Source organism: Solanum tuberosum, unplaced genomic scaffold (assembly GCF_000226075.1).
Source record: "Solanum tuberosum cultivar DM 1-3 516 R44 unplaced genomic scaffold, SolTub_3.0 scf00019, whole genome shotgun sequence".
Classification (NCBI taxonomy): Eukaryota; Viridiplantae; Streptophyta; class Magnoliopsida; order Solanales; family Solanaceae; genus Solanum; species Solanum tuberosum.
This window is the reverse complement of record NW_006238945.1, coordinates 3,060,934-3,088,507: the sequence shown is the minus strand read 5'-3', so window position 1 is coordinate 3,088,507 and position 27,574 is coordinate 3,060,934. Positions and strand designations below refer to the sequence as shown.

At 34.0% G+C, this 27,574-nt stretch overlaps 1 protein-coding gene across 1 annotated transcript; it reads right to left on the bottom strand.

Annotated features, from left to right (window-relative positions):
* Nucleotides 1-1,261: 1,261 nt before the first annotated feature.
* Nucleotides 1,262-10,150, bottom strand: LOC102589491 (chorismate synthase 1, chloroplastic). Its single transcript, XM_006340512.2, has 13 exons — nt 9,822-10,150; nt 8,366-8,516; nt 8,082-8,158; nt 7,905-7,963; nt 7,219-7,302; nt 7,012-7,104; nt 6,623-6,703; nt 4,149-4,280; nt 3,921-4,023; nt 2,596-2,690; nt 2,449-2,514; nt 2,088-2,172; nt 1,262-1,793 (listed from the first exon to the last, which is right to left on the bottom strand). The coding sequence occupies exons 1-13, from the start codon at nt 9,970-9,972 to the stop codon at nt 1,645-1,647; spliced, it is 1,326 nt and encodes a 441-aa protein (XP_006340574.1). The 5' UTR covers nt 9,973-10,150; the 3' UTR covers nt 1,262-1,644.
* Between the last annotated feature and the right edge of the window lie 17,424 nt (nt 10,151-27,574).

The window sequence follows — 27,574 nt, the reverse complement described above, 5'->3', positions numbered from 1 at the left end:
TTCAAGACCTAATACTAAACATTAGTTAATATGGATACGGAAAAGCGCCAAAAATAACCATGGACTATTTGGAAAGGTATAAAAATACCTCTCATTCACCTATTGGGTTAAAAATACCCCTCAATCCACCACCTATTTAGCGTATTTCTATCCTTAAAACTAACAACCTTTTTAAAAAATATATATTATTGTTATTATTATCAATTATTACATGTCATTTTTTTATTAGATAAATTAAATCCCCCAACCCATTTAGTTTTCTCATACCCACCCATTTAAGTGCCCATGACCCAAACTCAATTAGAAAACCCAAACCCAATATTGGAATTTAATAAGATAGGATTCTCGAGTACCAAGACCGATTTTGTGTACGGAATGTGGAAAAGCCTTATAAAATAAAAAGACGAAAGTCTATCATTTGTGGTATTCAATTCACCCAAGAGAGATGAAAATGTACCATGACCTCAGGTCTATCGGTGGAATAAAATGGAAAAAATGTTGTGGAGTTCGTGGCTTAATGTTTGAATTGTCAACATGTAAAGATAAAGCACTAGAAGCCCGGAGGACTAGCTCATAACATATAGATTACAAAATGGAAATGAAAAGTTATTAATGTAGATTTCATCACATGTTTATCCCGCACTTACTGGGAAGTATGATTCTATATGAGTAATTATCGACAGGCTTATGAAGTTAGCTCATTTTCAATCCATTAGATAGGCCAAGTTGTAAATAAAAGAGACACTTCAACTCCATGGTGTTTCGATTTCTATTTTCTCAGATAGGGAAGCCTAGTTTATGACTTAACTTTTGGAGATCCTTCCATCGAGATTTAGGTCCCAGGTGAACCTCAGTACAACATTTCACCCACTAACAAATGGCCACAACAAGTGCATTATTTAGATGCTCAAAGACATGTTACGAGCTTGTTTGCAAAATTTCTAAGGGAGCTGGAATGATCACTTACCTCTTATTGAGTACCCAAACACCGTAAAAGTTCTTAAAAGGACCTAAAACAAATAATCCAAACAGGCTCTTAGGCATTTGTGAGAAACACGCTACGAAGAAAGGCAAGTTTTGATGGGATAAGTGATCAAACGAAATGCACAATGCTTTAAAAAATATCAAACTCCATTTTTCTTGAATAAGTTTGCTATGACCAAGATTAGTTCTTTTATTTTCTATTGAATATCATTATCCTACTCGGTTGAGGTTGAGGTTTACACAGGGCCTGAAGTTCAAACAAAGAATTGTACGACAATTGGTAACACAATAAATTTATTTCATTAAATTTGAAATATCATGAATTAACATATTCATACATCTCACAATAACATTTTTACCTGGACTCAATAATCACAATTGTTTTTAACTCCGACTGAAAGACAAGCAAGTGGGGAAGTACAAAGGTACAACATGAGGTTTTATATGGAACAAGAACCTAAGATTGCCTAGTCCATCACACAAAACTTATACATTGCTGGAACTCTATAAAGAGGCATACAGGAGATATCTACCTCCTCTAAACAGTACCTCCTAAGGGTTGATAAAAAATAACTATTCAGGAAAAAAAACTTCTCAAATTTGTAAGGAGAGGCAATTTAGCCAGAAGTTGTTTCACTGTATAAAGCTGCTGGGTTCCGTTCAGAGGGTAACCTCAGCTGATTCAGGTGTCGATGAGTGCAAAGGTTCCTGTAGTTCAGGATTAATTGGGAACATCATACACTGTGAATACTGAGCCATTAACTGATCGACAAGCACCAAGGCCACCATTGCTTCAACCATTGGAACAGCTGTAGCATCACAACCATCAAACTATTGTCATTTTCAGGGGGTGGAAAGAAAACAGGATATAGAGAAGAGCAGGCTTGGAAGTTGAATAGGATAGCAGATGTCCTTTTTCTGGTTATGTTTATCAATAAGTTATAAAACTAACAAATTTCACCTTGTCCTAATCAAGGACACAGATAAGTTTCACAGATTCACAGGAAAGTCGAGATGGCTTCTATGACTAGACAAGATAATAGCAGACTTCAAAGAACTACCAAAACAAAGAGTAACAGGCAAGTATCATTTCAGAGACAAACCTCGGGGAACCACACAAGGATCATGGCGACCCCTAGCGATGAGTTCTGTTTCGTGTTTGTCTCTCGTCACAGTTTGCTGCTTCCTCTGCATGAGAATTCAAATGAGATAATTAAACTGCTTCTTAAATATAGTCCTGAATATATATAATTGACCTAGTCAAATAAATCAGATAACAGCTAATGAAATGACTAGAATTTCTGCAAGAAAATGGTAAACAAGAAGTTCAGTTTTAAAAATATATTGTAGTTTACTCCAAACAAATCACCGAGCAAAGGTGCTAGAGCAGTACAATTATATCATCCTACACCGAGAAGGACTAATGAGAAATGAGCGGATTGAAGACAGGGAGAGAGTTCTCACAGAAATAGTTGAAGTTGGCTTGAAACCTATTCTCATATTGATAACTTCTCCATTTGATATACCGCCCTGCAAATTAGAAGTTAGACAATTAAAAATTCTGCTCCTGTCAATATATCATTAACCTAAAGAATACTGGGCAAAGTCTACCTGGATTCCACCAGATCTGTTGGTTCTTGTCCTGATTCGGCCATGCTCATCCATATAGAATTCATCATTATGCTCGCTACCGGTCATGAATGTGCCTTTATTTTCACCAGAAGCAATATTTCCATTAGATTTCCATCAGAGAACGTAGCATTTAATGGTGTTTATAAGTTGTTGAAATAGGTCAGAAGTACTTGGGGGTCATTTGGTTGCTGGTTAGGAAGGGAGTTATTCAGGTATTAAAACTATTATAGCTAATACCATATTTGGTAGCATTTTAGTTGCTCCGTATTAAATTCAGCACACCAAGTAAGGGAGTTTGATAGGAGATAGAATAATTGATATAGGGATTAGTAATACATTGATAAAATAACTGAAATGACAAATTTACTTAAATTTATGGCTTTGATTGCAATGCTTTCACATGCAAACTGCCTACTATATTTATCATGCATCTTAAACAAACATTTTATTTCAAAACTATATACTGTTACTAATTTCTAATACAACAAACCAAATATCCAAAGAAATAAGTCATGCATTGTAATCTCTGCATAACTATTACTTTCATTACTTGTTCCTACATAACTAAACCCTACAAAACTAATCTCTGCATAACTCTAACCAGCAACCAAACGACCCCTTAAAATCTATGATTCAGAATTGATACACCAACCACTGATGCGATCCCACCAACCCAAAAGTCAATTGGCAGTGAATAAAATATGAAATGTCGGCAATACCTTTGTCTGCCTCCCCCTATAGCCAGAGCAGCAACCAACACACTCTAGGCAGCCTAGACCTAACTTGAATACAGCATGCTTTGAGGACCCAAAACACTGTTTAAAGTCACAATTACCTACTTAAAGCCTAAAAGCATTATCCTTCCTTTTCTGTTGACAATCATAAAAGCTATTTCATTATAACCTAGCCATCATTCAAAAACACAAGTCTTTAAGATGCTTGTCTGCATCTTTTGTCAAACAACATCTTAAGCTTGAGAGTACAGAAACTACTGAGCTTCTATAGGAGTCAGTGGCCCAATCATATACTCAGAGCAGAGAACTTTCCGTGTCAAAAGTCCATAACTGGACATTTTGACAGCAACAGCTAAATGATTACTACTGTGTTACTAGTTTTATAATATAATTATTGAAGGAATTCTTGTCAGTTGAAAAAAATCACCCATTTTAAGAACATCTTGAGGAATGTTTATCTGCTTAGGACTAGCTATGCTCATGGAAAATGCATTAGAAAAAACATGCCAAGGCCTTCAGTGATAAAGTTAAGCTACATCTCCTAGAAACAGTGAAGTAAAGATGATGTACCTGCAAAGCCACTTCCAAACTCAAAACCCTTTGTCGCAGGTAATGACATGCAAGCTTTGGCTAGCTCAGCTTCAAGTTTATCGAAGACTGGTGTACCAAGACCCTAGTAAGCATTAACAAACTCTCAGGCACGTATTTTACAATTTGAGATGAAATTTTATGTTAGCTACCAAAGAGGTTCAGATATACATATCACACTTCCAAGTTACAGAGAGAGAAATAGCTTACCCGTGGGAGATTTCTAACAATGCAAGTTACAACACCACCAACAGAATCCCCTCTCACTCGTACAGCATCAATAGCAGCAATCATCTTCTCTGCATATTCCGGATCTGGGCATCGGACAATATTGCTTTCTATCTGGTATCATAGATAATTACCAAAAACAAATACAAGTCATCAGCATGAAAAACATCAAACAATCAAGTAGATAAGACATGCTGGAGAAAAATCTCAGTTAAATGGGAAGCTCATAACAAAACTACTTTAAATGAAATATGATAGACACAAAATAGAAGCACAAAAGGTCTCTTCATTTTTTTGCCTACTAAGCCAGAAATATGATGCTCTTTATGTGCTAAAGGCAGTCTGTATCAGCCAAAGATGGTGTCCACCACAGGCACAAACCTATACCATTATCACAATGGCAGCTTCTACAATCTCACTCAGCTACTGACTGGATCAGAAATCATTTATATACTTGTATGTTACTTTAATGCCTTGATCAACCAAAAAGAGGTTAGAAAACAAACTTTGACAAGTCCCAGACTAGACAAACCATCTTGAGTCTCTACAAACTAACGAGATTAAATGAAAACTCGTCAAATTGGTCGAACCTAATGCCCTTTCACTGGACAAGAAGTAGAGTTTCCTTTCTTTACCTCAAGGATTGGTTCAAACAGAGGGAAAGAAGACCGGATCCTATGAGAAGAAAATGTTCCCTCTTCCCCAAGGAAAAGCTTTGATGAAATGTAGATGGGAGTTAATTTTACATTGGAGTTCGATATAGTGAGAAAACTTATGGCAAGGAGATACAAGTGTCGCACTCTAAAGAGAATGATAGATAAAACACAAAACATCATTGATCAGAGTTACCCATGGTGTCTAATTGTGAATGCATCTAACTTAAATCAAGAGATCGTCCACTCAACCTTTCAGTTCAAAGTTTAATGAGTGAAATTATTTTCATGTGTCAAATAAAATGATGTCCAAAAGGCAAGTTCACCCTTCCCTCACAGCCAACACAGATGCAAGCATCTTTAGATCTTTGACCTCCAAATAAGGAAGCAAAAATGGAAAGATCTAAGGAAAACCAAAGGACATATTCATATGGATGATATTATTGAGAATAAAGGACATATTTATTTGGGATTATAATAGTTGGAAGGAGTGCCTAAATGGACTATAGCTAGAATTGTTATTTAAACTTAATGCCTTCACAATTCTCATAGTAAGACTAAGACACTTCCACCTCTGTACTTAGCAGAATAGAGTAATATAGTCAGAAAATCATTGTTTGAAACACTTGGCATGTATTAAACAGTAAATTCATCTCAATGTTACTGATTAGTTTGTGTAAATGAAATATGTACCAAGGTTAAGAGACAACAAATTTCCCGTCAGTTAATTGAATTCAACACTTTTTTGTTTGTTGAATTACTTTACTAACTTATTTATTGCAATCTGAAGAATGCCCAACTGTATTCTGAAGTCACTTCAAACATCTATGAGAATTTGCTACCCCTAGAAATACTACACTATAATTGAGAATCAATCTAAGAGACAACATTCTCATGTATACTACATCAACGGTGTTTAAAATGAAAAAAGATGGAGAAATCCAATATGATAATTTGAAACATACCCGTTTGGCTGTGACAATTTGGAAAACACCCAAAAACCCTGTTTTCACTTGCACTTTCACTATATTTTTCTTTTTCAAATTTTACCCTAAATTTTTTATTTATATAAAAACGACCACATTTAAATTATATTTCATGTTTAAATTATATATCATGTTTAAATCATGTCATGTTTTTTTTTAGGAAAAGTACATTCAAACAACCAAATATTATTTGCAAATATTATGACCAAACACAACTCCATCTTCAACTTCAAAAATTCCAAACAAAGTGAAAAGATAATATTTGTAATGGTATGTAGTAGCTTGTATATGGGATCTAATCTATGATATTATGTGACTACCTATTTTGAGATATTACTCTTTTAAAGCATATTTGATTGTATGTATCAGTTAATTAGTAAAGTTGGGTGACTTTGCTTGTCTTTAGAAATTGGGGTTATATACCATATTTACAAAAAAAAAAGTAAATTCAAATTCTAAATATTCTTTGCAAAAAGTATGGGCAAACACAACTCCAACTTCGAAAATTCCAAATAAAGTGAAAAATATTGGTTTTCATGGACACATACCCACATAGCATCTCTTTTTTTCCTTACCCAAAAAAATGATAAAATGTAACAGTCACTAAAAAAAAATGGAACAGTGGACTAATAAAGATTGATAAATAATATATCAAATTTGTTTCTTCCCGAATCTAAAAAGTTTCGCAACTGAAACCAACTGTTACATGATGGTTTCGACACTATTCTACAAACTACCGCAGCATGAATAAATTCTTCATCTTTCTTATTTTCGGTAAGAATATAGAATTGAAATACATTTCTGATGTGACATATACCTGCTCTAGAGTCACATTCTGATGATCAATCAAATCCTCAGGAAGTACAACTTGGTGAACTTGAGAAACATAAGCAAGAACCTGCAGTATGGAATATAAGCGCTAAAAAACTAAGTTCTTCCCGGTAAAGAAAGGAAATCTTGCCAAATAATTAATGGGTTATTAATCCCAAAAGTTAGCTAAAACTAAAGGTTCTGAATCTTTAGTTTTAGAAGAAAAGGAATGTGGGGAAGGTTTGAATGCATTGAAATGCCTCAAATATCATCATTGTGAAACCTTGTTATTCCCAAATGAGCACCACAGAGGGAGGTTTTACATATCACTTTGATATAATAGTAAATACAGCTAAATTTTAGCTATGGGATCCTAAACCAACAGAGTAACCATACCTCAGCTCCAGAATAGAGTTTGAGAATTTTCTTAGCAACTGCTCCAGCAGCAACTCTCCCAATGGTCTCTCTTGCTGATGATCTACCACCCCCCTACATAAAGACGCCGGTAATAAGAACTTGAGAAATAATAAGAGCTAGAACTAGAAAAAACTAAACATATTAGGATATCGAAGATATTTATAATTAGATTTATCATGAAATTACCTGTACAGATCTCACTCCATACTTGAAGTCATAAGTGGCATCTGCATGAGATGGCCTGTAAGCAAGCGACATTTCACTGTAGTCCTGGTAATCCAACACAAAATAATTAATCCAATAAGTATGGGAGAAAAGAATATTCAGTATCAACTGGCAAAAGCTCAAATGCAATTAACATACAAAATATACTCAGAGCAAGCTGAAAATTTGCTTTTTCACTCCAAATTATTCTTGGATTTATCAGGACATTGTGCGAAATTCACATACTTTAGGTTTCAACTTGAAGTAGTTATAATTTAAGCACACATAAGTCCACATAGCATTTGCAAATCCTTTAGACTCTCATGTGAAAAATTCCACCACTGAATGAACACAACAGACAACTTGCCTTATCACCATGATGTCTCTCCATTGTGCCCACAAAAAATTAATTTGACGAGTCAAGAATAGGAATGACTCATCTATGAACATAGTCAGCTATATGAAATTGCCAAGCAAGATAAACCTAAGCTTAGCTTGGATAATTGTGTTCATCGCAATGAAGTAACGCATACCAAAGCAACAAACTGACAATGAGTTAAAAACGAGTAGTGGAATCTACAATCATTTTAAGAGCTAAACTTCCTGGTTCACTTTTCTTGTGCTATTTGACACACAGAAAGTCTCAAAAAGGTAAAGGCCATACTTACATTTCCTCTCTGATCAGTGTTAGGTACTTCAACCTTGATTGGAGATCCAGTAGTCAGCCCTGCAGTAAATGAATGCCCGATACTGAGTTCAAAAGAATTATAAACGCCAATGGCCTAGTCCACGAGAGGAATCTGGTAGAAGACAAAGGCTAAAACAAACTAGATCAGAAAACTAACCATCTGCAGTGCCTGATGAAATTTTGCAAGTGTCAGTCTCTTTCCTAGGTGTGGTAATTCGGCTTTGACCTGGCCTCCTGGATGACAAAGTTTTTTAAACAATTTAAGATGAGCAAAAAATAATGAAACCTTAGTACTCCCAAAGATTACTTGTTCAATTAGCCTTTTCCTAGATTAGACTGCCAAAATGTCAAAAGTTTATCCTGGTATCTGATGTTGCTATCAATATGGTGTTGATGACATTAATTCCATAGAAAAATAGCTGGAGACAAGGAAGGAAATACCTCCTGTCAAGTTCCACCTGCATATCAGATTCAGAAAGTGGGAGACGGGGGGGACATCCATCAATAATACAACCAACTCCACCACCATGAGATTCTCCAAAAGTTGTTACGCGGAAGTAATTTCCAAATGTACTACCAGCAGCCTGTATCTCTGCAGGTACACAAGCAGAGAGAATTAAGTTTCTAACCAACTTTAACTCTATTTAGCAGCAAGCAAGTCAAGGATGCAAAGGATATTTAAGTTTGTCTTTCCACGTGGCGAAGGACAACAATTACCAAAGAATGTTGGTATTATCTGTGTTTCCAGACGCACCTTATCAACTTCATTTAACAAGAATAATATTCTCAAGAGAACATGAATAATATTCCAAATGCACCAAATAGTGCTTAAATAAGATAATAGACATATTTATAGGCCTCTATAAACTCATTCAAGAGCAAGACTTTAACAAGAAAGCACATGATTTCCAATTCATTATTTCCCAGAACTAGAAAAAATCAGCTGAAAAGCAATATAGACAGAGAGAAATTTTTTCCTGAACCCGATCATTTTTCACTTTACCTTCTCTTTTTGTTTCTTGTTTCTGGCACGACTAAACTCAATAAAAATGAATACAAGAAAATCTGGTATAAAATAAGGCAGAGCATAACTATTGGTCAGATCAGGACCATAATAGTTCTTTCAACAAGATGGTTAGAGTAGAAGTGCCCATACAATTATAAGTGAAATACTCTATTTCCTGAGATCATAAACCCAAAGCTTGCATCCTAACCTTACCACTTCACATAGTCCATAGGAAAATAAAGGCTAGATATGTGTGAGTATTAAATGGGTACTTGACACTAGCTTGACTCAAGAATTACTTCAGTTCAAACGACTGAGAAATAGGGTCTACCATATCTAAGAAGAGACAGTTACTAGAATCAAAATCCTTTTCCTAGAGTTTTATTTTGTGTATGCATTTGAGGTAAGAAAAATAAATAGATTTACATGTAAACAAGTTTCTGCTTTTCATGGAACTATGATTATTTTTCTCATTTACTCGATCAACAAGAACGACGAGATTAATCAAGTTAACATTTTCAGCCTCATAACTAAGAATATAAAAGTCAATGTAAATCATAAAATCATTTTCAACGCAATCTTCTAAACAAGGAAAACGATTTTTAGCTCTAGTTATGGTCTTAAATACAGAAACCCAGGCAGAAATACAATTATAACTAAACCGAAGCAGAACTACAACATAGCTAATCTTGTACACGTAAAATCAAGCTTACTGCTCTGGATGAAAATAGCAAAGAAATAGATAAATCAATCAAATTAAACAAATATCTAAGCACAATAAATAATACAAATAAATCTACTTCAATTTATGAAGATCAGCAACTGAAACAATTACGGTAAACACCTTAACTTGATTCATAAATTTTCAAATTGAATTGGAAATTTCAGTACCTAGGCGTTTGGGGTGTGATGGACGAGATGGGACATGAAAGTTGGAAGATGAGAGCTTAGAAGGTAGCTGAAGAGATCCAAGACGAGAGGATCCGATATCGGAGGACGACGGAGCTCCGAGAAATTGTTTGGTAGGTACAAAAGACGCCATTTTTCGTCGCCGTTTTGACCTTCCTGCTTATTACAACAAACAAAATTGGTGGGTTATGTGTATGTATATGTAGAAAATTGTAGGTGTATATATTGTTTGGTAAGCAATGGCTGCTAAGCGATTTTGGGTAGGTGAGATAGCAATGGTGGTGTTGGGTGAAGATGGGGTCCTCCTACTCTTTGCTACCTACTCATTTAACGTCACCTATGTCAGTTGTGGTGCTACTAGTACTACCAAGTACAAACTACTCTATTAATTGTGGCTAGGTGATAAATATTTATTTATGTTTAATTAAGAAGTCTCAAATTTAAATTTCTTTAGATATGGACTCGGTTTTGTTAGAAAGTGTTTTATCCTCAGTGTGGTTTTTTTGTGCGAATTTGAATTTAATTGTACTCCAATATTGATAGCGAACACCAAGGGAAAACCAAAAAAAGTACAAACTAGTCTTCTTCTTCTTTTTTATGCTAGTACAAAAGAAAAAAATTAAAGATTTGCTATGAAACAAGGATAGAGGAGTCATTTGACCCACCAAAATGGCTATGTACCAATGATCTAGGACTAGAATATTTCAAGAGGGACATATTTCTACACTATTGAAATAGTAAATGCTACCCATGAAAACTTGGCCCTGCAAATGTCGACGCCACATGTATACAATTTTTTGGCTATGAGTAGGTTGAGGAATGGTTTCAAATCTGGCTTCAGATTGGGTAAGAACCTCGATAGTATTGTCGAGCTGATTCAAATTCCAAAGATACATCGCAAGTATGGTCTAAGCTATGACCCTATCAAGGAGGATGAATCTAAGAAAGGAACCAAGAAGAAGAGAGGACAAGTTTTTCCTAAGCCATTACCTGACTTGTACAAGTCCTTCCAGGTGTGACTTGTTGCGTCCAAAAGCACACACAAGTGTATGTGGTCATGCAAGTAATAAAGTAGCCCTTTTTAAGAGTCGGATATCATACCCACAGAGACTCAAGATTAGATGATATTTGATTTTTTCAATAGTTGTAATTCAAAGCAAGTGTTCCCGGAAAGGTTGATGAATGATTCTAATTAAAGTATCGATTATTCAAAGTAAACTAAACTAACTAATATGATTCAATTTCAAGTTGGAGTTAAAACAACGACTTGAAAAATTTCATGGGTGCATCCTTCTTTGAATTCATGAATACTATTTCCTTTAATGGACTTCAATTGATTATCAAATCACTAATTTACAAGGTTAAATGTATGATCATGGTCTCTCGACCTCTAATCACCTATCGCAATTGGCAGTGTAACTATATCGTGGAGCGAGGATAGACTGAACCAATTATCGAGCATTATGTTTTCATCTTGTTTACCAACTCATCATGTTTATCAACCAAACAAGGTCTCTAGGTATATCCCTATCCTAGATACAAATCAACCCTAATTCTAGAGAAAAGCATGTTCCTTTTGTCCCACGTTCTATCCTCTTATTCCTCTCCCGAATTCAATTCAGAGAATACATTTATTTAAATTGTGGTCAGTCACGAAATACTAAATCAAGAATAAAAGAGCAATTTATGTGATAACCAACTTCAATCCATCAAATTCAATAATATACAATCATCCTTTAGCCACAGCCCTAGAACAAGGAAATTTAGCTACTCCTAATGTGATTCTCAATCTTCAAGAATTAATATTTATACGAGAAATCGATAAAAGTAAAGAGTAGGAGTGAACCCTGAAAATGAAGAAAATAGTTCTCTAAGTCGTCGTTCTCCAAAATCCAGAAAATAATAATTAAAATAATAAAATCCAAGTCTATTTCTAGTTTGGGAAAAGTCGGCAGAAAATTAGGCCCCAGGTCCGCGACGCACAGGTGCTTGCGAATTCAAATTTTCTTGAACTCTTCATCTCCGCGATGCGGAAAGGATACATTGTCCTCTGTCTCAGCATCATCAATCTAGGAATAAATAGTTCCCGCGGAGAGGGCACGAGGCTAGGATCTTCTCATTTTGAACTTTCTTTTGATCTTTTGCTACTTTATCTTTCGTGCTTTTGTGCTCGTGCCCAACTTCACTTCATGTACAACAACTTTTGTGCCTATTTCTCTTGTTTCCCAACCTGCAGTCGCTAATAATATCGAGTTAATCAAAATGAAATCACATGACTCAAACACTATCAATAAGATGGGAATTGGTCCTCAAACTTGGCTAAAGTATGGGTATTATTTGGCTCTTAGGCACATAAATATGCCCAAGATCATGAGCATTGAATAGAAACAATGGTCTAAAGAAACGGATTAGGAATCTATTTCAGGAATGTGATGTATTTCTAGAAGATTTTGTCGAGGCGTCAAACATCCAAAAGGCCGAGCCAGGAGAATAATTGAACAACAAGACTTCCACACTGTTCCTAATTCCTCTCTTGTGTCAACAGAAAAGACAAAATTTTAGTTTTAAAAAAAGTGATGGTCCTGATGAGGCCCGAGACCCATGTGAAACTCGTTATACTATATTGGAGAAAATTAGTTATGTTTTGACTTGAATTACTTAGAAGGCAAGGCGCTACTTGTCATCGTATACTATATATCTCATTTCAAAGATGAATCATTTGAAATACATCTCCCTCAAAGTCATATCCATAAGGAAATTAGCAAAGTGACAAATATTTCTAAGTGAGTTAAGCATTGTGTACGTAACTCAAAAAACAGTCAAGGGGAAATCCTTAGTCGATCATCTTGCATAAAATTTGGTAGATGAAAAGTATGAACCTCTCAAAACTTACTTTCCATATGAAGAAGTATTGTTCATAGGAGAAGATATTTCCCAAGCGTATTCTCGTTGGAGGGTATTCTTCAACGAAGAAGTCAATTTTAAAGGTTCAAGAAATGGAGCAGTATTGATATCAGAGGCTATACAATATTATCTAGTGACAACTAAACTTCATTTTCCATAAAAAATAATATGACCGAGTACGAAACTTGTATCCTCAGTACCAGACTAGTTACGAATGTGAATGTGCTAGAATTGCTAGTGATTGACAATTCTGATATGCTTATCCATCAAGTCCAAGGAGAATGGTATTGAAGACTGATTCAATGTATGACCTGGTCAATTAAGTTTGTTAGTAGTGTCCTATATTCATGGGCTAGTTGTTAGCAAATCCGCTAATCATGGTGCAGTACTTTCTAGTTTTTTGGTTTGTAATTAGTTATTGTTTAGTTAATGGAAGTAGTGGTCATCTAGTGACTTAGTAGTTTGTTATTTTCAAGTCTATAAAAAGTTGTACTTTCCTGTGATTTTATATATAGAAAAATCTAAGACTTCAGCATACAGTTCTTTTAACCTTGAGCCTCTATTTCTTCTTAAAGTTTTTCTGTCTATTTTCTCCAACATCATTGGTATCAGATCCATGAAAAGTAATGGCAATGCATTGAGTGTGGCACAACCACTCATTCCCGTCTTCAAGGGAGAAAGCTACGAATTTTGGAGTATTCGTATGAAAACAATACTCAAATCTCAAGATCTTTGGGACTTGGTAGAATGAGGATTTGCAGATCCTGACGAAGAAAATACACAAAAAATGGCATTCAATGTCATCATTGTCAGCGTTACGGGCATATAAAGGTTAATTGCTGGTATAAAGACTAGAAAATAAACTTTGCAGCAGCAGAAAATGAGGAAGAGAATTACATCTTTATGGCTTGCATTGATACAAATCACAAGCCAAGTAATTTATGGTTTGTAGACAGTGGTTGTTCAAATCATATGGCAAGTGTCAAATCCCTGTTCCAGGAGCTTAATGAGAAACAAAAGAAAATGGTGCAGCTCGGCAACATAAAAAAGATACAGGTTGAAAGAAAAGGCACAGTGGGTGTCGACACTACCCATGACAAAGTTAAAATGTTGGATAACGTTCAATTTGTACATGATTTATGATCAATTTGTTGAGTGTTGGACAACTAATGACTGATGGACATTCTCTTTGGTTTGATGACGATGTTTATGTCATTACAAACAAGAAGTCAGGCAAAAAGGTTTGCATCACCATGACGCCAAACAAGATGTTTCCGCTGGATGCTTCTAACTTAGAAATTTTTTCTCTTGCTGCAAGTGCAAAGGATGACTCAAAGTTGTGGCATTTGAGGTATGGTCATCTCAACATAAAGGGACTAAAATTGCTAGTTGACAAAGGTATGGTTGTTGGACTACCAAAAATTGATTCTATTGAATTGTATGAAGGGTCCATTTATGGAAAACAAACTAGGAAGTCTTTTCCTGTTGGAAAGGCTTGGAGGGCTTCAAAGTGTCTTGAATTAATACACGTTGATTTATGTGGACCTATGCATACTAAATCTTTCGGTGGGAGACGTTATTTTCTACTATTTACTAATGATTTTAGTCGCATGAGTTGGGTCTGTTTTTTAGAAAGCAAATCAGAAACATTTCAAAAACTCAAGCACTTTAAAGCCCAGGTTGAGAAGCAAAGTGGTCTATGCATAAAAACTTTTCGCACAGATAGAGTCGGCAAATTCTGTCCAAGGAGTTTAATCTCATTTGTGAGGAAAGTGGCATTCATAGGGAGCTGATAATACCTTATACTTCGGAGCAAAAATGGCATCGCGGAGTGTAAAAATCGTATTGTTGTAGAGATGGCAAGAAGCACGCTACAAGCGAATGGACTTCCAAATCATTTTTGGGCTGAAGCTGTTGTGACATCAGTCCATTTATTGAATATGTCTCCCACAAAAGCAGTTATGAATCATACTACATTTGAAGCTTGGCAGGGTAGAAAACCATTTGTAAGTTATTTAAGATTTTTTTTATTGTATTGCTTATGCTTTGGTAAATTCCCAATTTCATCATAAGTTGGAGGAAAAATCTAAAAAATGTATTTTTATTGGTTATTGTACACATTCCAAAGCATATAGACTGTATAACCCTCTTAGTAGGAATATTATAATTAGAAGGGATGTAGTATTTGATGAAATGGCAAGTTGGAATTGGAGTGGAAGTAGTGAGACGATGCAAGAACAGATTCCTATGCCTACTGGAATCACTTCTAATGGAATTCAACAACCAACTCCAATAGCTACATCAACTAGTTCTTCTACAACTTCTCCAGATTCATTTTCTTCAACTTCACTGGGAAGAAACTCTTCATCTACAACTCTTGAAAAGTCTCCAGATGAGTCAATTCTATTAAGAAGATCAACCAGGCTTACAAAGCTGACCCAAGTATGCTAATGACTTGTATAAATCCTGTCAATTTTCTTTTGATGTTTTAGATCCTACATATTATAGAGAATCAGCTGAAAAAGAAGAGTGGCGAAGAGCAATGCTAGAAGAGATAAAAGCAATCGAAAAGAATGGCATGGTGGAATTACCAGAAGACAAAAAGTCAATTGGCCTGAAGTGGGTGTTCAAGACAAAGTTTGCAGCAGATGGGAGCCTAGAGAAGCATAAAGCTCGTCTTGTGGCAAAAAGATATGCACAACAATATGGTATTGACTTTGAAGAAACATTTTCTCCAAACGCTCGACTTGAAACTGTTAGACTTATTCTAGCATTGGTTGCACAATCACAATGGTTAGTTTATCAATTTGATGTCCAGTCGGCATTTCTCAATGGAGGCCTACAAGAAGAGGTCTACGTAGCACAACCATAATGTTTCATAAAGAAGGGCGATGAAATAAAGGTCTACAAGCTAAATAAGACACTGTACGATTTGAAGCAGGCCCCTCGAACGTGCTATAGCAAAATCGATGGATATTTTAATAAAAAAGGATATATGAGAAGTGAGAATGAACCCACGTTGTATGTAAAGAATAAAGGTAATGATTTCATCATTGTTTGCCTTTACGTTGATGATATCATTTATTCTAGCTCTTCTATTTCTCCTGTGGATGAATTTAAGTCTCAAATGATGAATGAGTTTAAGATGTCAGATATGGGTTTATTACATTATTTTCTTGGCCTTGAAGTCCATTAAGCTGAAGATGGAATATTTCTTTCACAAAGGAAATATGCCAAGGACCTTCTCACTAAATTTGGGTTGCTTAATTGCAAGCCTGCAACTACACCTATGAATGTTGGTGAAAAATTCCAGCTTAATGATGAAGTAGAGATGGATGATGCTAGAACCTTCAGAAGCTTTGTTGGAGGTTTGATTTATCTAACCCACACTCGCCCCGCCCCGATATTGCATTTTCTGTTTGTGTCATATCCAAGTTTATGCAACAACCTTCAAAGGTTCATTTTGGAGCAGCAAAAAGAGTTTTGTGTATGTCGCTGGAAGTATGGATTATGGGATTTGGTATTCACAAGTTTCTATCTTCAGATTATGTGGGTTCACTGATAGGTACTATGCTAGTTCGTTGAATGATAGACGAAGCATTTCAACACATATTTTTACTCTTGGCTCAGGAGTAATAAATTGGAGCTCAAAGAAGCAAGCTACAACAACCTTATCCACCTCTGAACCTGAGTACATTGCAGCTACTTCAGCCGCTTGCAAGGCTATCTGGCTAAGAAGGATGTTAGCAGAACTTCTGCATAAGCAAGAAAGTGCAATAGAGGTATACTGCGACAACAAATCATCGATCTCCATGACAAAGAATCCAAATTTTCATAGTAGAACGAAGCACATTGATGTCTGCTTCTATTTCATTCGTGATTTGGTTGCAAATGAGGAGATTGTATTGAAGCATTACAACACTCATAAGCAATTAGCTGATATACTGACGAAGTCTATGGCAACAAACAAGTTTATCTATTTGAGGGCTTTACTTGGTGTCTATAACTTTGAATCAAGGGGGAATATTGAAGACTGATTCAATGTATGACATGGTCAATTAAATTTGTTAGTAGTGTCCTATATTCATGGGCTAGTTGTTAGAAAATTTGTTGATCATGGTGCAGTACTTCCTAGTTTTTTGGTTAGTAATTAGTTATTGCTTAGTTAATGGAAGTAGTGGTCATCTAGTGACTAAGTTTGTTATTTTCAAGTCTATAAAAAGATGTACTTTCCTATGATTTTATATACACAAAAAGCTAAGACTTTAGCATACAATTCTCTTAACCTTGAGCCTAAGTTTCTTCTTAAAGTTTCCTGTCTATTTTCTCCAACAAATGGGTTGTAAAAAAATCCAAGATTACACCATATCTCCAATAGTGAAAAGGCTTTGCAAAAGGTTAAGAAAGACCAAGTTCATGCAAACGTCAAGGTTGCAAAATGAGTTCATCGATGCTCTTGCCACTATATAATTCATGATACAACATCTGAATCATAACTACATTGATACATTGGAGATAAGTTTGAAGGAACAACCTGCATACTATTTGGAAGATAAAATGCAACTAGATCGAAAATCAAGATACTACGATATAAAAAGGTACCTAGAAGACGAATGATACCCAAAAGATGCAACAGACAATTAAAAAAGAAGACAAAATGGCCAACAGTTTCTTCCTAAACAGAGAAGTTATTATTTATAGAAGAACTCCTGATCTGGATTTATTGAGATGTGTGGACACACCGAAACCACAAAAATTCTTGAAGAGGTACACACCGAAGTATTTTACTTGGTCTTCCTCTTGTTGACACGCATGAGACTTATTTTTCTTCTTGTTTGAAACTAATTCCATGTGCAAGTTTATGATAGGTTTCCCTGTATAGTTTTTTAGTTTCTTTTAGAGTAACAATTCTCTTGTATTACAATTCTTCAAGAAAATCCGGTGCATATGTGAATAGTCTCAATCTTTTATCTTTGACATTCTCCTTTTCTACTCAAGGGAACAAGTCCTCGGAATGAGTTCCTTGAGGAATGTTGAATTGTGTATCTCTTCTATTTGGAGATTTATGAGGACCTAGGTTATGTGTATCTATATCTGTATGTAGAAATTATAGGTGTAGATTGTTTGGTAGGTTGAGGTCAAATCCTGTAGAGAAATGACAAGAATATTACTCTTACGATAAATCAGAACAAATGGTCCTTGTTTCTAAAATTGATGTTGACGACCTCAAAATTTTATTGGACTCTATAAGACGTGTTCAATTTGAGTTGGACTCTACAATGTGTTCAGTGTAAATTAGGGTTCTTAGAGGTCACTCAACCTTGAACCCCTAGGTCATATCTATATAAATGGTATTATATTCCCTTGAAAAGTCATCTCAAAATATCTCATAAACTCTAGGGTATTTATAAAGATCAAGATCTCAAATATTCCATAAATTGATATTCATAAAAAGATCAAGATATCCAAAGTCTTCTTGATAATCAAATACTTCAAGAAGATCCACAAATTCTTTCATAGAGATCAAGTAAAAAAATCATCCTAGTTCGAGAGAATTATAGAAATCAAGTCCAAATCATCCTAGTTCGAGAAATACGCCATTAACGACCCTCAAATCACGGAGAAATCTTAAGAGAGAGAAGAGTCAAGGGAGGAGTAGAATTGCACCATATCATTTTATCAATAAAATATTCTTGTTTTTTCATATTTTATTTATGGTTGATTTTTTTCCCATATATTTAAAATTTGTTGCAAGAAAATTGGCACGCCCAGTGGGACCAAGTATGCCCTTTATCTCTTATCTCACAAATCAGATCAACAAATCTACAACCACAAAATCTCAAAGGTGGAAGCATACTTCAAGTCTCGTCTTTGAAGTTTCATCAAGTCTACGTACCCTCTGACAAGCCAAGCCTTGAAGTAGGGGGCATTTGTAGACATCAAAATTTTATGGAACTCTACAAGATGTGTCCAATTCGAGTTGGGACTCTACAAAGTCTATTGAATTCCAATTAAGGTTCTTGAAGGTCACTCGACTCTAAACCATAGTTCATGCCTATATAAATGGTATTATATTTCCTTGAAAAGTCACCTCAAAATATTCCATAAACTCTTGGGATTTATAAAGATCAAGATCTCCAATATCCCATAAATTGATATTCATAAAGAGATCAAGATAAACAAAGTCTTCTTAGTAATCAAATACTTCAAGACGATCCACAAAAATTTTCATGGAGATCAAGTCTAAATCATCCTAGTTCGAGAAATAGTCACTAATGTCCCTCGAATGATGGAGATCAAGTCCAAATCATCCTAGTTCAAGAAATACGCTACTAACCGACCTCGAATCACTTGAGATATCTCAAGAGAGAGAAGAATCAGGGAGGAGCAGAATCGTATCCATATTGTTTTATCAATAAAATATTCTTGTTTCTTCATATTTTATTTATGGTTGATTGTTTTCCCATATATTTTAAATTTGTTGCAAACAGATGCGCAAAGTAAAATTTTAAAGAGTTTGTTTTAGTATGCTTAATAACTTTAAATGATTGTGTTTAACAATGATAATGTGAAACTAAGGTTATGAATTTCCATTTCAGGTCATAATTTTGAGTCAGTTGCCTTTACAAAATTCTAGTTAAGTGGTCTTAGGTGTTAAACAATTGACTTTTAAAGAGTTCTTCATGTCCATCCAAAAGACCCAAAAAAATTATAATGTCTTCTCAATTACCAAATTTTAAAAATAATATCAAGTTACCTCTCATTTCTTGGACTTAGAGCTAGCTCTCAGACGCAATTGCTATACAAGTAGCTAACTCAAAACAATGAACTACCAACTATAAAATTATATTTAACTAGGATAGTTTATGAGTTTATCTAGATGAGACCTCCAGTTGTGATGTCTTCGTCCCTCAATGTGGACTTATATGGAAATATCATTCAATCTTTGTGTAGTGCATCCCCTTGTGGCATTGAATCTGCTATTGTTCCTTTCAGTCCAGATGTTGTAAATGGTAACTACAAAACAGAATTCCACTATTCTTGCTCTTGATCTGCTATTTTTGACCCTGCTTATCATCTATTTGACTTCAAAGTCCAGTTACCTAGTTGTCTGTTATAACCCAACCAGTTCAGTACTGTTGTCCATACATATGACGAATAAGAACATGTATAAAATAGGTGATCAGAAGTCTCCTCTTGATTAAAGTGGCATAGGACACAATATGTATCCACAGTTATACGCCATTTCAAGATTCTATCCAGAGTAGAGAGTTTTTTCTGTAATGTCATACATAGTATGAAGTAATGTCTTGGTAACATACCTTTGATCTGAACCAAGTGTTTCCACTCAACCTGAGGGTACCGAGGCCTGAGCGTCACATAGTTATTCTTGATGTTAGAGACATGAATAGCCCAGAAATATTGTTATACGAGGTTCTTGCATCAGATAACGTCCTTATTGTTCAGCAAGCCTGCTTTGGTGTGGTCATAATAGATAAGTCCTTGTCCTTGATGTAGAAAGTATGCACCCACACTGTCTAAAGCTTCTGTTCTAGTTCCCATAACAGTTTGGATAGAGCTGCTTTGTTCCATACGCACGTGCCTATCAATAACACTTGGCCCACCTGCTATACAAATTTTATCCCAAGCTACCAGTTCTTTCCTTGAACAATTATTGCTACCAATCCACAGGAAGGTTTGACACACAGCTTTCACCATTGTTACAATCTTCTTTAGCAATAGAAAGATTTGTGCCCAATAGGTTTGCATCTCAAAGAGGACACTCTTTATGAGTTGAAGTTCAAGGTTTCACCCTCGCTATCATCCTCTCAATCATGAGTAGGCATTGATGTACTGATAATTTCCTGGTGGATAGAGGAACTCATAGGTATTAGTACAAATATTAGTTTGAAACATAGGTGTTAAATCTCCATTGATCAATATAGTGTACAACATAGTAGTCACACACTTCATAACAAGATTTACTATTTGAGCATGAAAGCTATAGTAATACCATTTTTAGGAAGGGCCTTTCTAATGTAAAATTTAATAGTACACTTTGGAGAAATATCCTTCTTTGAATAGCCTTTCACTGTCTCTTAAGCAATGATCATATTATCTAATATATTTCTATCCTCAATAAATGCAGATTGTGATGAGCTTACAATAATAAAAGTCAAGCACAATTTTCATATTTTGAGTTAAGATCTTGGAGATAAACTTATAAATGATTGTGTAGCGCTATATTATGTTAGTGCTCTTTTATTTCCTATGTTATGTTAGTGCAGTTTATCATTTGTGATTTTTTAGACTATTAACTTATCACTTTTATTAAAAATAAGGAAAAAGACTCAAATATGCCATCAAACTTTCAGAAAAGGCTCATTTATGTCATTCGTTAAAAGTTTGTCTCATCTATGCCATTATCATTTAAGAAAAGGCTCATTCATGCCATTATTTTTTAACGGTGATTTTACAAAACCATTTTTTACACGTGGCCAATTACAATTCGGCCACGTCATTATTTTTTTCAGAATTTTGATCAAAATTCTGAAAAAAATAATGACGTGGCCGAATTATAATTGGCCACGTGTAAAAAATGGTTTTGTAAAATCACCGTTAAAAAATAATGGCATGAATGAGCCTTTTCTTAAACGGTAATGGCATAGATGAGCCAAACTTTTAACGGATGGCATAAATGAGCCTTTTCTGAAAGTTTGATGGCATATTTGAGCCTTTTCCCTAAAAATAATATGTGTTTTGCTTTAAAAACAACTAAAGAAATTTGACTTTTTAATCTTAATAAAAAGAATCCCAAGGCTTTTACAAGTTTAAGACAGAAAATGAACTGAAAATATCTCACAAGTCTCCAATTAAATAAAAGGGACAAGTGGGGTCTCTTTCTTTTTTCTCTTTATTTAATTATTAATTAACTAGGGTCTGATTTTCATCAGCCCATTATAGCGTCAGGGCAGGTACTATAGCGGTGCCGCCATAGAGGAAGGCATCCTGCTATGGTGGGCTGACATCAACCGCAATAAATTCCAATTTTGATTCGTCGTGTGCTCCAAATATTTTATTTGGTATCGTATATATAAATTTTTAGAGTTCTGCATGAGGTACCTTTTAAAATAACAATGGATTCGGTCATGGCAGAAGTCTATGCAAAAGATTATAAATTACAGTGTTATTTATTTGTCTTCACAAGTAATATTATTTCAGGGCGTTTGATAAGTTCTCATTCAATTTTCTAGAAAATGTACATACTTGATGCCTCAAACATGACACAAAAGATTTGTAAAATTAAACAAACAAAATATTGAGTTGTCTATCTAGAAATGAAACATCATTGCCCAAATAATCAGTTAACTATTGAAAAATATATACAAAAGTCATCTTCTCCTTTTTTTTGTAACGAAAATAATCACTTTTCTATATACCCATATTAGATAAAGGCCCATGACAACCTCTTATTCAAATACACTATGGAGTGAAAATCCCATAACAAGGTGGTCATAATTATGGAGCATAAGGAACGGAAAAATTTAAATAATCCATAGATCTAGTCATTCATTTCCAGTAGAACTTGTGAATAGGGACAAAATAGAAGTGTAAAAAAAGACTTGCTATATAGTCACAAATCCGCTAAAAATGAAGCTGCTAGATTTATGAAAAGGCTAGATCTACCCGTCCTTTTGGACCCATAACAATCACCCGCCTTATCTTTTTATGAAAAACTATATGTAGTTATATTTCTAAGAAACTAACCATTAAGAGACTAGTATTATTTACAAGAAAAGAGTGATTCAATATTCATTGTGTAAAAAAGCTATCAAATTTATTTCATTCTTTTTTGTAGAAGTAATATTGTTTTATGATGCATGTATTTCTCTATATATTGTAAAATTTTTGTTTACAATATACAGAGAGATACATGCATCGTAAAACAACATTGCTTCTACAAAAAAGAATTATGAAATAAATTTGCTAACATTTTTACACAATGAATATTGAATCATTCTTTTCTTGCAAATAATATTAGTCTCTTAATTGTTAGTTTCTTAGAAATATAACTATATATAGTTATTTTTTTTATAAAAGATAAGACGGTGATTGTTATGGGTCCAACAAGAGGGGTAGATCTAGCCTTTCCATAAATCTAGCAGCTTCATTTTCAGCAAATTTGTGACTATATATCAAGTCTTTTTTTACACTTCTATTTTGTCCCTATTCACAAATTCTACTGGAAAGGAATTACTAGATCTATGGAAAGTTTAGATTTTCCCATTCCTGTTGCTTCCATAACTATCACCACCTTGTTATGAGATTTTCACTCCAAAACATATTTGAATAAGAGGTTGTCATGGGCCTTTATCTAATATGGGTATATAGAAAAGTGATTATTTTCGTTACAAAAAAGGAGAACATGACTTTTGTATATATTTTTCAATAGTTGACTAATTATTTGGGCAATGAAGTTTCATTTCTAGATAGACAACTCAATATTTTGTTTGTTTAATTTTACAAATCTCTTGTTTCATGTTTGAGGCATCAAGTATCTACTTTTTCTAGAAAGTTGAATGAGAACTTATCAAACGCCCTGAAACAATATAACTTGTGAAGACAAATAAATAATACTGTAATTTATAATCTTTTGCATAGACTTCTGCAACGATCGAATCCGTTGTTATTTTAAAAGGTACCTCATGCAGAACCCTAAAAATTTCTAGATACAATGCCAAATAAAATATTTGGGGCACACGACAAATCAAAATTGGTATTTATTGCAGTTGATGTTAGCCCGCCATTAGTACTTTGAATGTACGAGTATATAATATGGATGAGTGAAATAATAATTAAACTGAAAGGCTAAAATATAACTCAACTGAAGTAAAGCATAAGCATACGATAAAATTATTTAAGCTTCACAAATAAAATGCAATAATAGAAAATACTGAACCGAACTGAAATATATATATACACACACATACTCTTTACTTTACTAGAAAGTTTCTCTAACCAACAAACATCACTATGGGTCTTGTGATGATACAACGTATTACCCATGTTGTCAGAGCCGTCCTATACCTTGCCGGAGTATAGAACACAACTAAACGGATGGATCCATAAAAGTGGAATTCTTGAGGCAATGAGGAGTCGTCCGAATGTCGATACGACCCTATCCTACGATGGCTATGTAGTTTATGAGATTTAAGTTGTCTGAACTCTTACCCCATATCAGTGCTCAATAATACTCCCAAATATATATATATTGTACTAAGTACTTGTGAATTACTCTGAAAATTCTTTGTACTTTTATGAAAATAGTGTTCTCTTTTCAAGGTAAAAGTGACACTTTCGAAACCATTCAAGTCCCCTTAAATTCCTTTTGAAAACCATGCTTAAAACTTTTTCTTAAACTCTCTTTAGTTTTCAAAATCAATTTAAGGAACTTACTAATTCAAAATACTTTTAGCAAGATTTAATATATAGGGTTCACGTGGAATGACAAGCATGAACAATAATTCAATGTGTTCAATGCATAAAGTATTGAAATTTCATAAAGCCGATGGGAGAATCCTACAAAAAGTGACACTTTCAACCACTCAAGTCCCCTTAAATTCCTGTTGAAAACCATGCTTAAAACTTTTCTATTAAATTCTCTTTAATTTTCAAAATCAATGTAAGGAACTTACTAATTCGAAATACTTTTAGCAAGATTCAATATATAGGGTTCATGTGGAACGACAAGCATGGACAATAATTCAAGGAGTTCAATGCATAAAGTATTAAAATTTCATAAGGTTAGAATTTCATAAAACTGAGGATAGAATCCTAGATTCAACTTACTACTAACTGAATTTAGATGTAGGGCGTGAGGAAGAACTAGTCCAACACTATGAATAGCCTTACATACTTGAAAGAACAAAGTTTGGTGAAACTGGAAGAACGCTTGAAAACCCTGGCTTTCTCCTCTTGGATCCTTGCTCTAACACTTGGAAGCGTTAATGAGAGTAATAGGGTCGATTAATATTGTTTAGAACCTTATTAAGGTGTAAAAACTTTGGGGTTTTGGCTTAGAAGGAGTGGGAAAATATTGAACTACCCCTCTTAAAAAGTTGTCGTAAATCTTCCACCGGGCCATCTACAGTTTGTGGTTTGATCTACGAACCGTAGATCCCACCTGTGGAATTTATATTGAATTTTAAGGCTCAAAATTTCATTTTATGGGTCCAATCTATGACCCGTAGAAGTTTCTACGGACCGTATGCAGAATTTGTACTAATTTTTTGGGCTCAAAAGTTCATTCTACAAGTCCAAACTATGGGCCGTAGAAGTTCCTACGGTCCATAGAATGGATCCGTAGGAATTAGACCCCAAAATTTGACTCTCTAAACTTATCCTACGACTAGATAGTACGGGTCGTAGAAATTTATATGGCCTATAGAAGCAATTCGTAGGAATTAACTTCAGGAAACTCTAATGTGATAGTTTCTGATAAAACGAGCATAACTTTTTACTCCAAAGTCGAAATAAGGCAAACTTTGTGGTGTTGGAAAGATTCAATATAATAGTTCATGGATCACCTAATTCATTTTGTGCTAATAGATATGATCGTTTGAAGTTGACATATCACATAAGTAGAATCTTACGTCAAAACTTAATCGGTAAGGAAGATTTCAACTTAACTTTGTGCTATGGCGTTCTTGTGACCTTAATTCATACCCAAAACCATTCTCGCACTAAATAATTGACCATTACACATATGAGCAATTTAAAAATCACCCGATACAACCTGACATGTAAATAAAAAATGATTTGGGCCTTAGCTTAGAAATATTCAGGGTGTTACATGTTCCTTGATTATTCTAGAGCTAGTAAATCATAAAAAAATCTCATTAAGTTTTTTTTTTAAAAAATAAATCAGATTTTAAAAAAATGATTTTTTTAAATGCATTATTTTTTATTTAAAAAAAAAGAAGAGAATTATGAACAAACCAAGTCACATTTTTGTTATTCTGAAAGGCACTTGCTGGGAAAAAAAATAAAGGAAATAAAATCAATTACAAGTAATTAGGAGAATCAAGAAAGGTTACAAGTAGCAATAGTCTTAATAACAGAGATTTCCCAAATTTTTCTTGTATTAACTATTAAGAAAGAACAGAAAAGTAGTAATTGAAACATTTAAACTTTTCAGAATAAAGAATGTGAAAGGTTAAGAAACAGTATGTGAAAAATATATGATAATATATCTATCTATCTATATCTATCTATGATCTATTTCTATATGTCTATCTATATCTATATCTATATCTATCTATATAAGCTTAAAAGCATGAACTCCCTAACTTAAATGTTAAATTATGATAATACCTCAAACTTAAAACATCCAATTTAGTATATCTTTTATATTATATTACATTTATTTAAATATTTATATATCAAAGATATTTTTTAAAAAAAACACCTTTTCACATTGAAGGGTTGGGACTTTTTCAGATAGAGTTGTGATTTTTTCAAAATGTTGTGACTTTTCCCAAAAATTGTGACTTCTTCGATGAGTTGTGATCTTTTCAAAGGGCTGTGACTATTCCAGAGAGTTGTGACTTTTTGGATGAGTTGTGACATTTATGAAGGGTTTTGACTTTTTTGATAAGGCACAATAAGCACATGTTCGTACTACCTTTGTTGGCGATAAATACATGAGTTCCCTCACATTTTTCAACTAAGAATGTTTTAAGTTTTCTGTTCTTCTTCTTCTTCTTCTTCTTCTTCTTCTTCTTCTTCTTCTTCTTCTTCTTCTTCTTCTTCTTCTTCTTCTTCTTCTTCTTCTTCTTCTTCTTCTTCTTCTTCTTCTTCTTCTTCTTCTTCTTCTTCTTCTTCTTCTTCTTCTTCTTCTTCTTCTTCTTTTACTTCTTAAGACAACCAATTTAGTACATATTCTATATATATTTATTTAGATTATAGTATAAAATAAATTCTATTAAAAGATACACCTTTTTACATTGAAGGATTGTGACTTTTCTAAAGAGTTATGACTTTTTTCAAAGGGTTGTTACTTTTCCTAAGAGTTGTGACTTTTACGGAGGATTGTGACATTTTCAAAGCGTTGTGACTTATCCGAAGGATTGTGACTTTTCTGATAAAACACAATAAATACTTGTTCATATACTACCCTTTGTTGGTTATAAATAGAGGGGTTCTCTTACATTTTTTAAACAATAAGTTTTCGAAGTTTTCTATTCTTTTTCTTCTTAACACCAATTTAGTACATATTCTATATTTCATACTATATTTTTTATGCAACTTTATGGACCATTGGTCCGATTTATTAATTATCTCAAAGAAGCTGATAAGTACTAATACCAAAAGTCTTAGCCCAACTCCTACAAAATATTTCATACTATATTTATTTTATATTATAAAATATAAAATATATTAAAATAAAACACCTTTGCACCGAAGGATTGTGACTTTTCCGATGCGTTGTGACTTTTTCAAAGAGTTGTGACTTTTCTGAAGTATCATGACTTTTCCATATCGGCCACACTTACAACATTTTTGAAATATGATTAATACAACAACATTTCAACTCCCAATAAAATATATTAATAGGTACAAGTACCTTATCAAGTTGCGGTGAAATTTATTCTCTTTTTGTTGTCTCTTCCTCAATTCTGATTCAATAAAAAATGCTTAAATAGTTTTTATAATAAAAAACACAAAAGTAATTCAACACAAATTCATAAAAGATAAATTTTACAAATCATTAAATAAAATACTAATGTAAGTTGTCGGACAAAGTGATGACAGAAGGGAAAATCCCACAA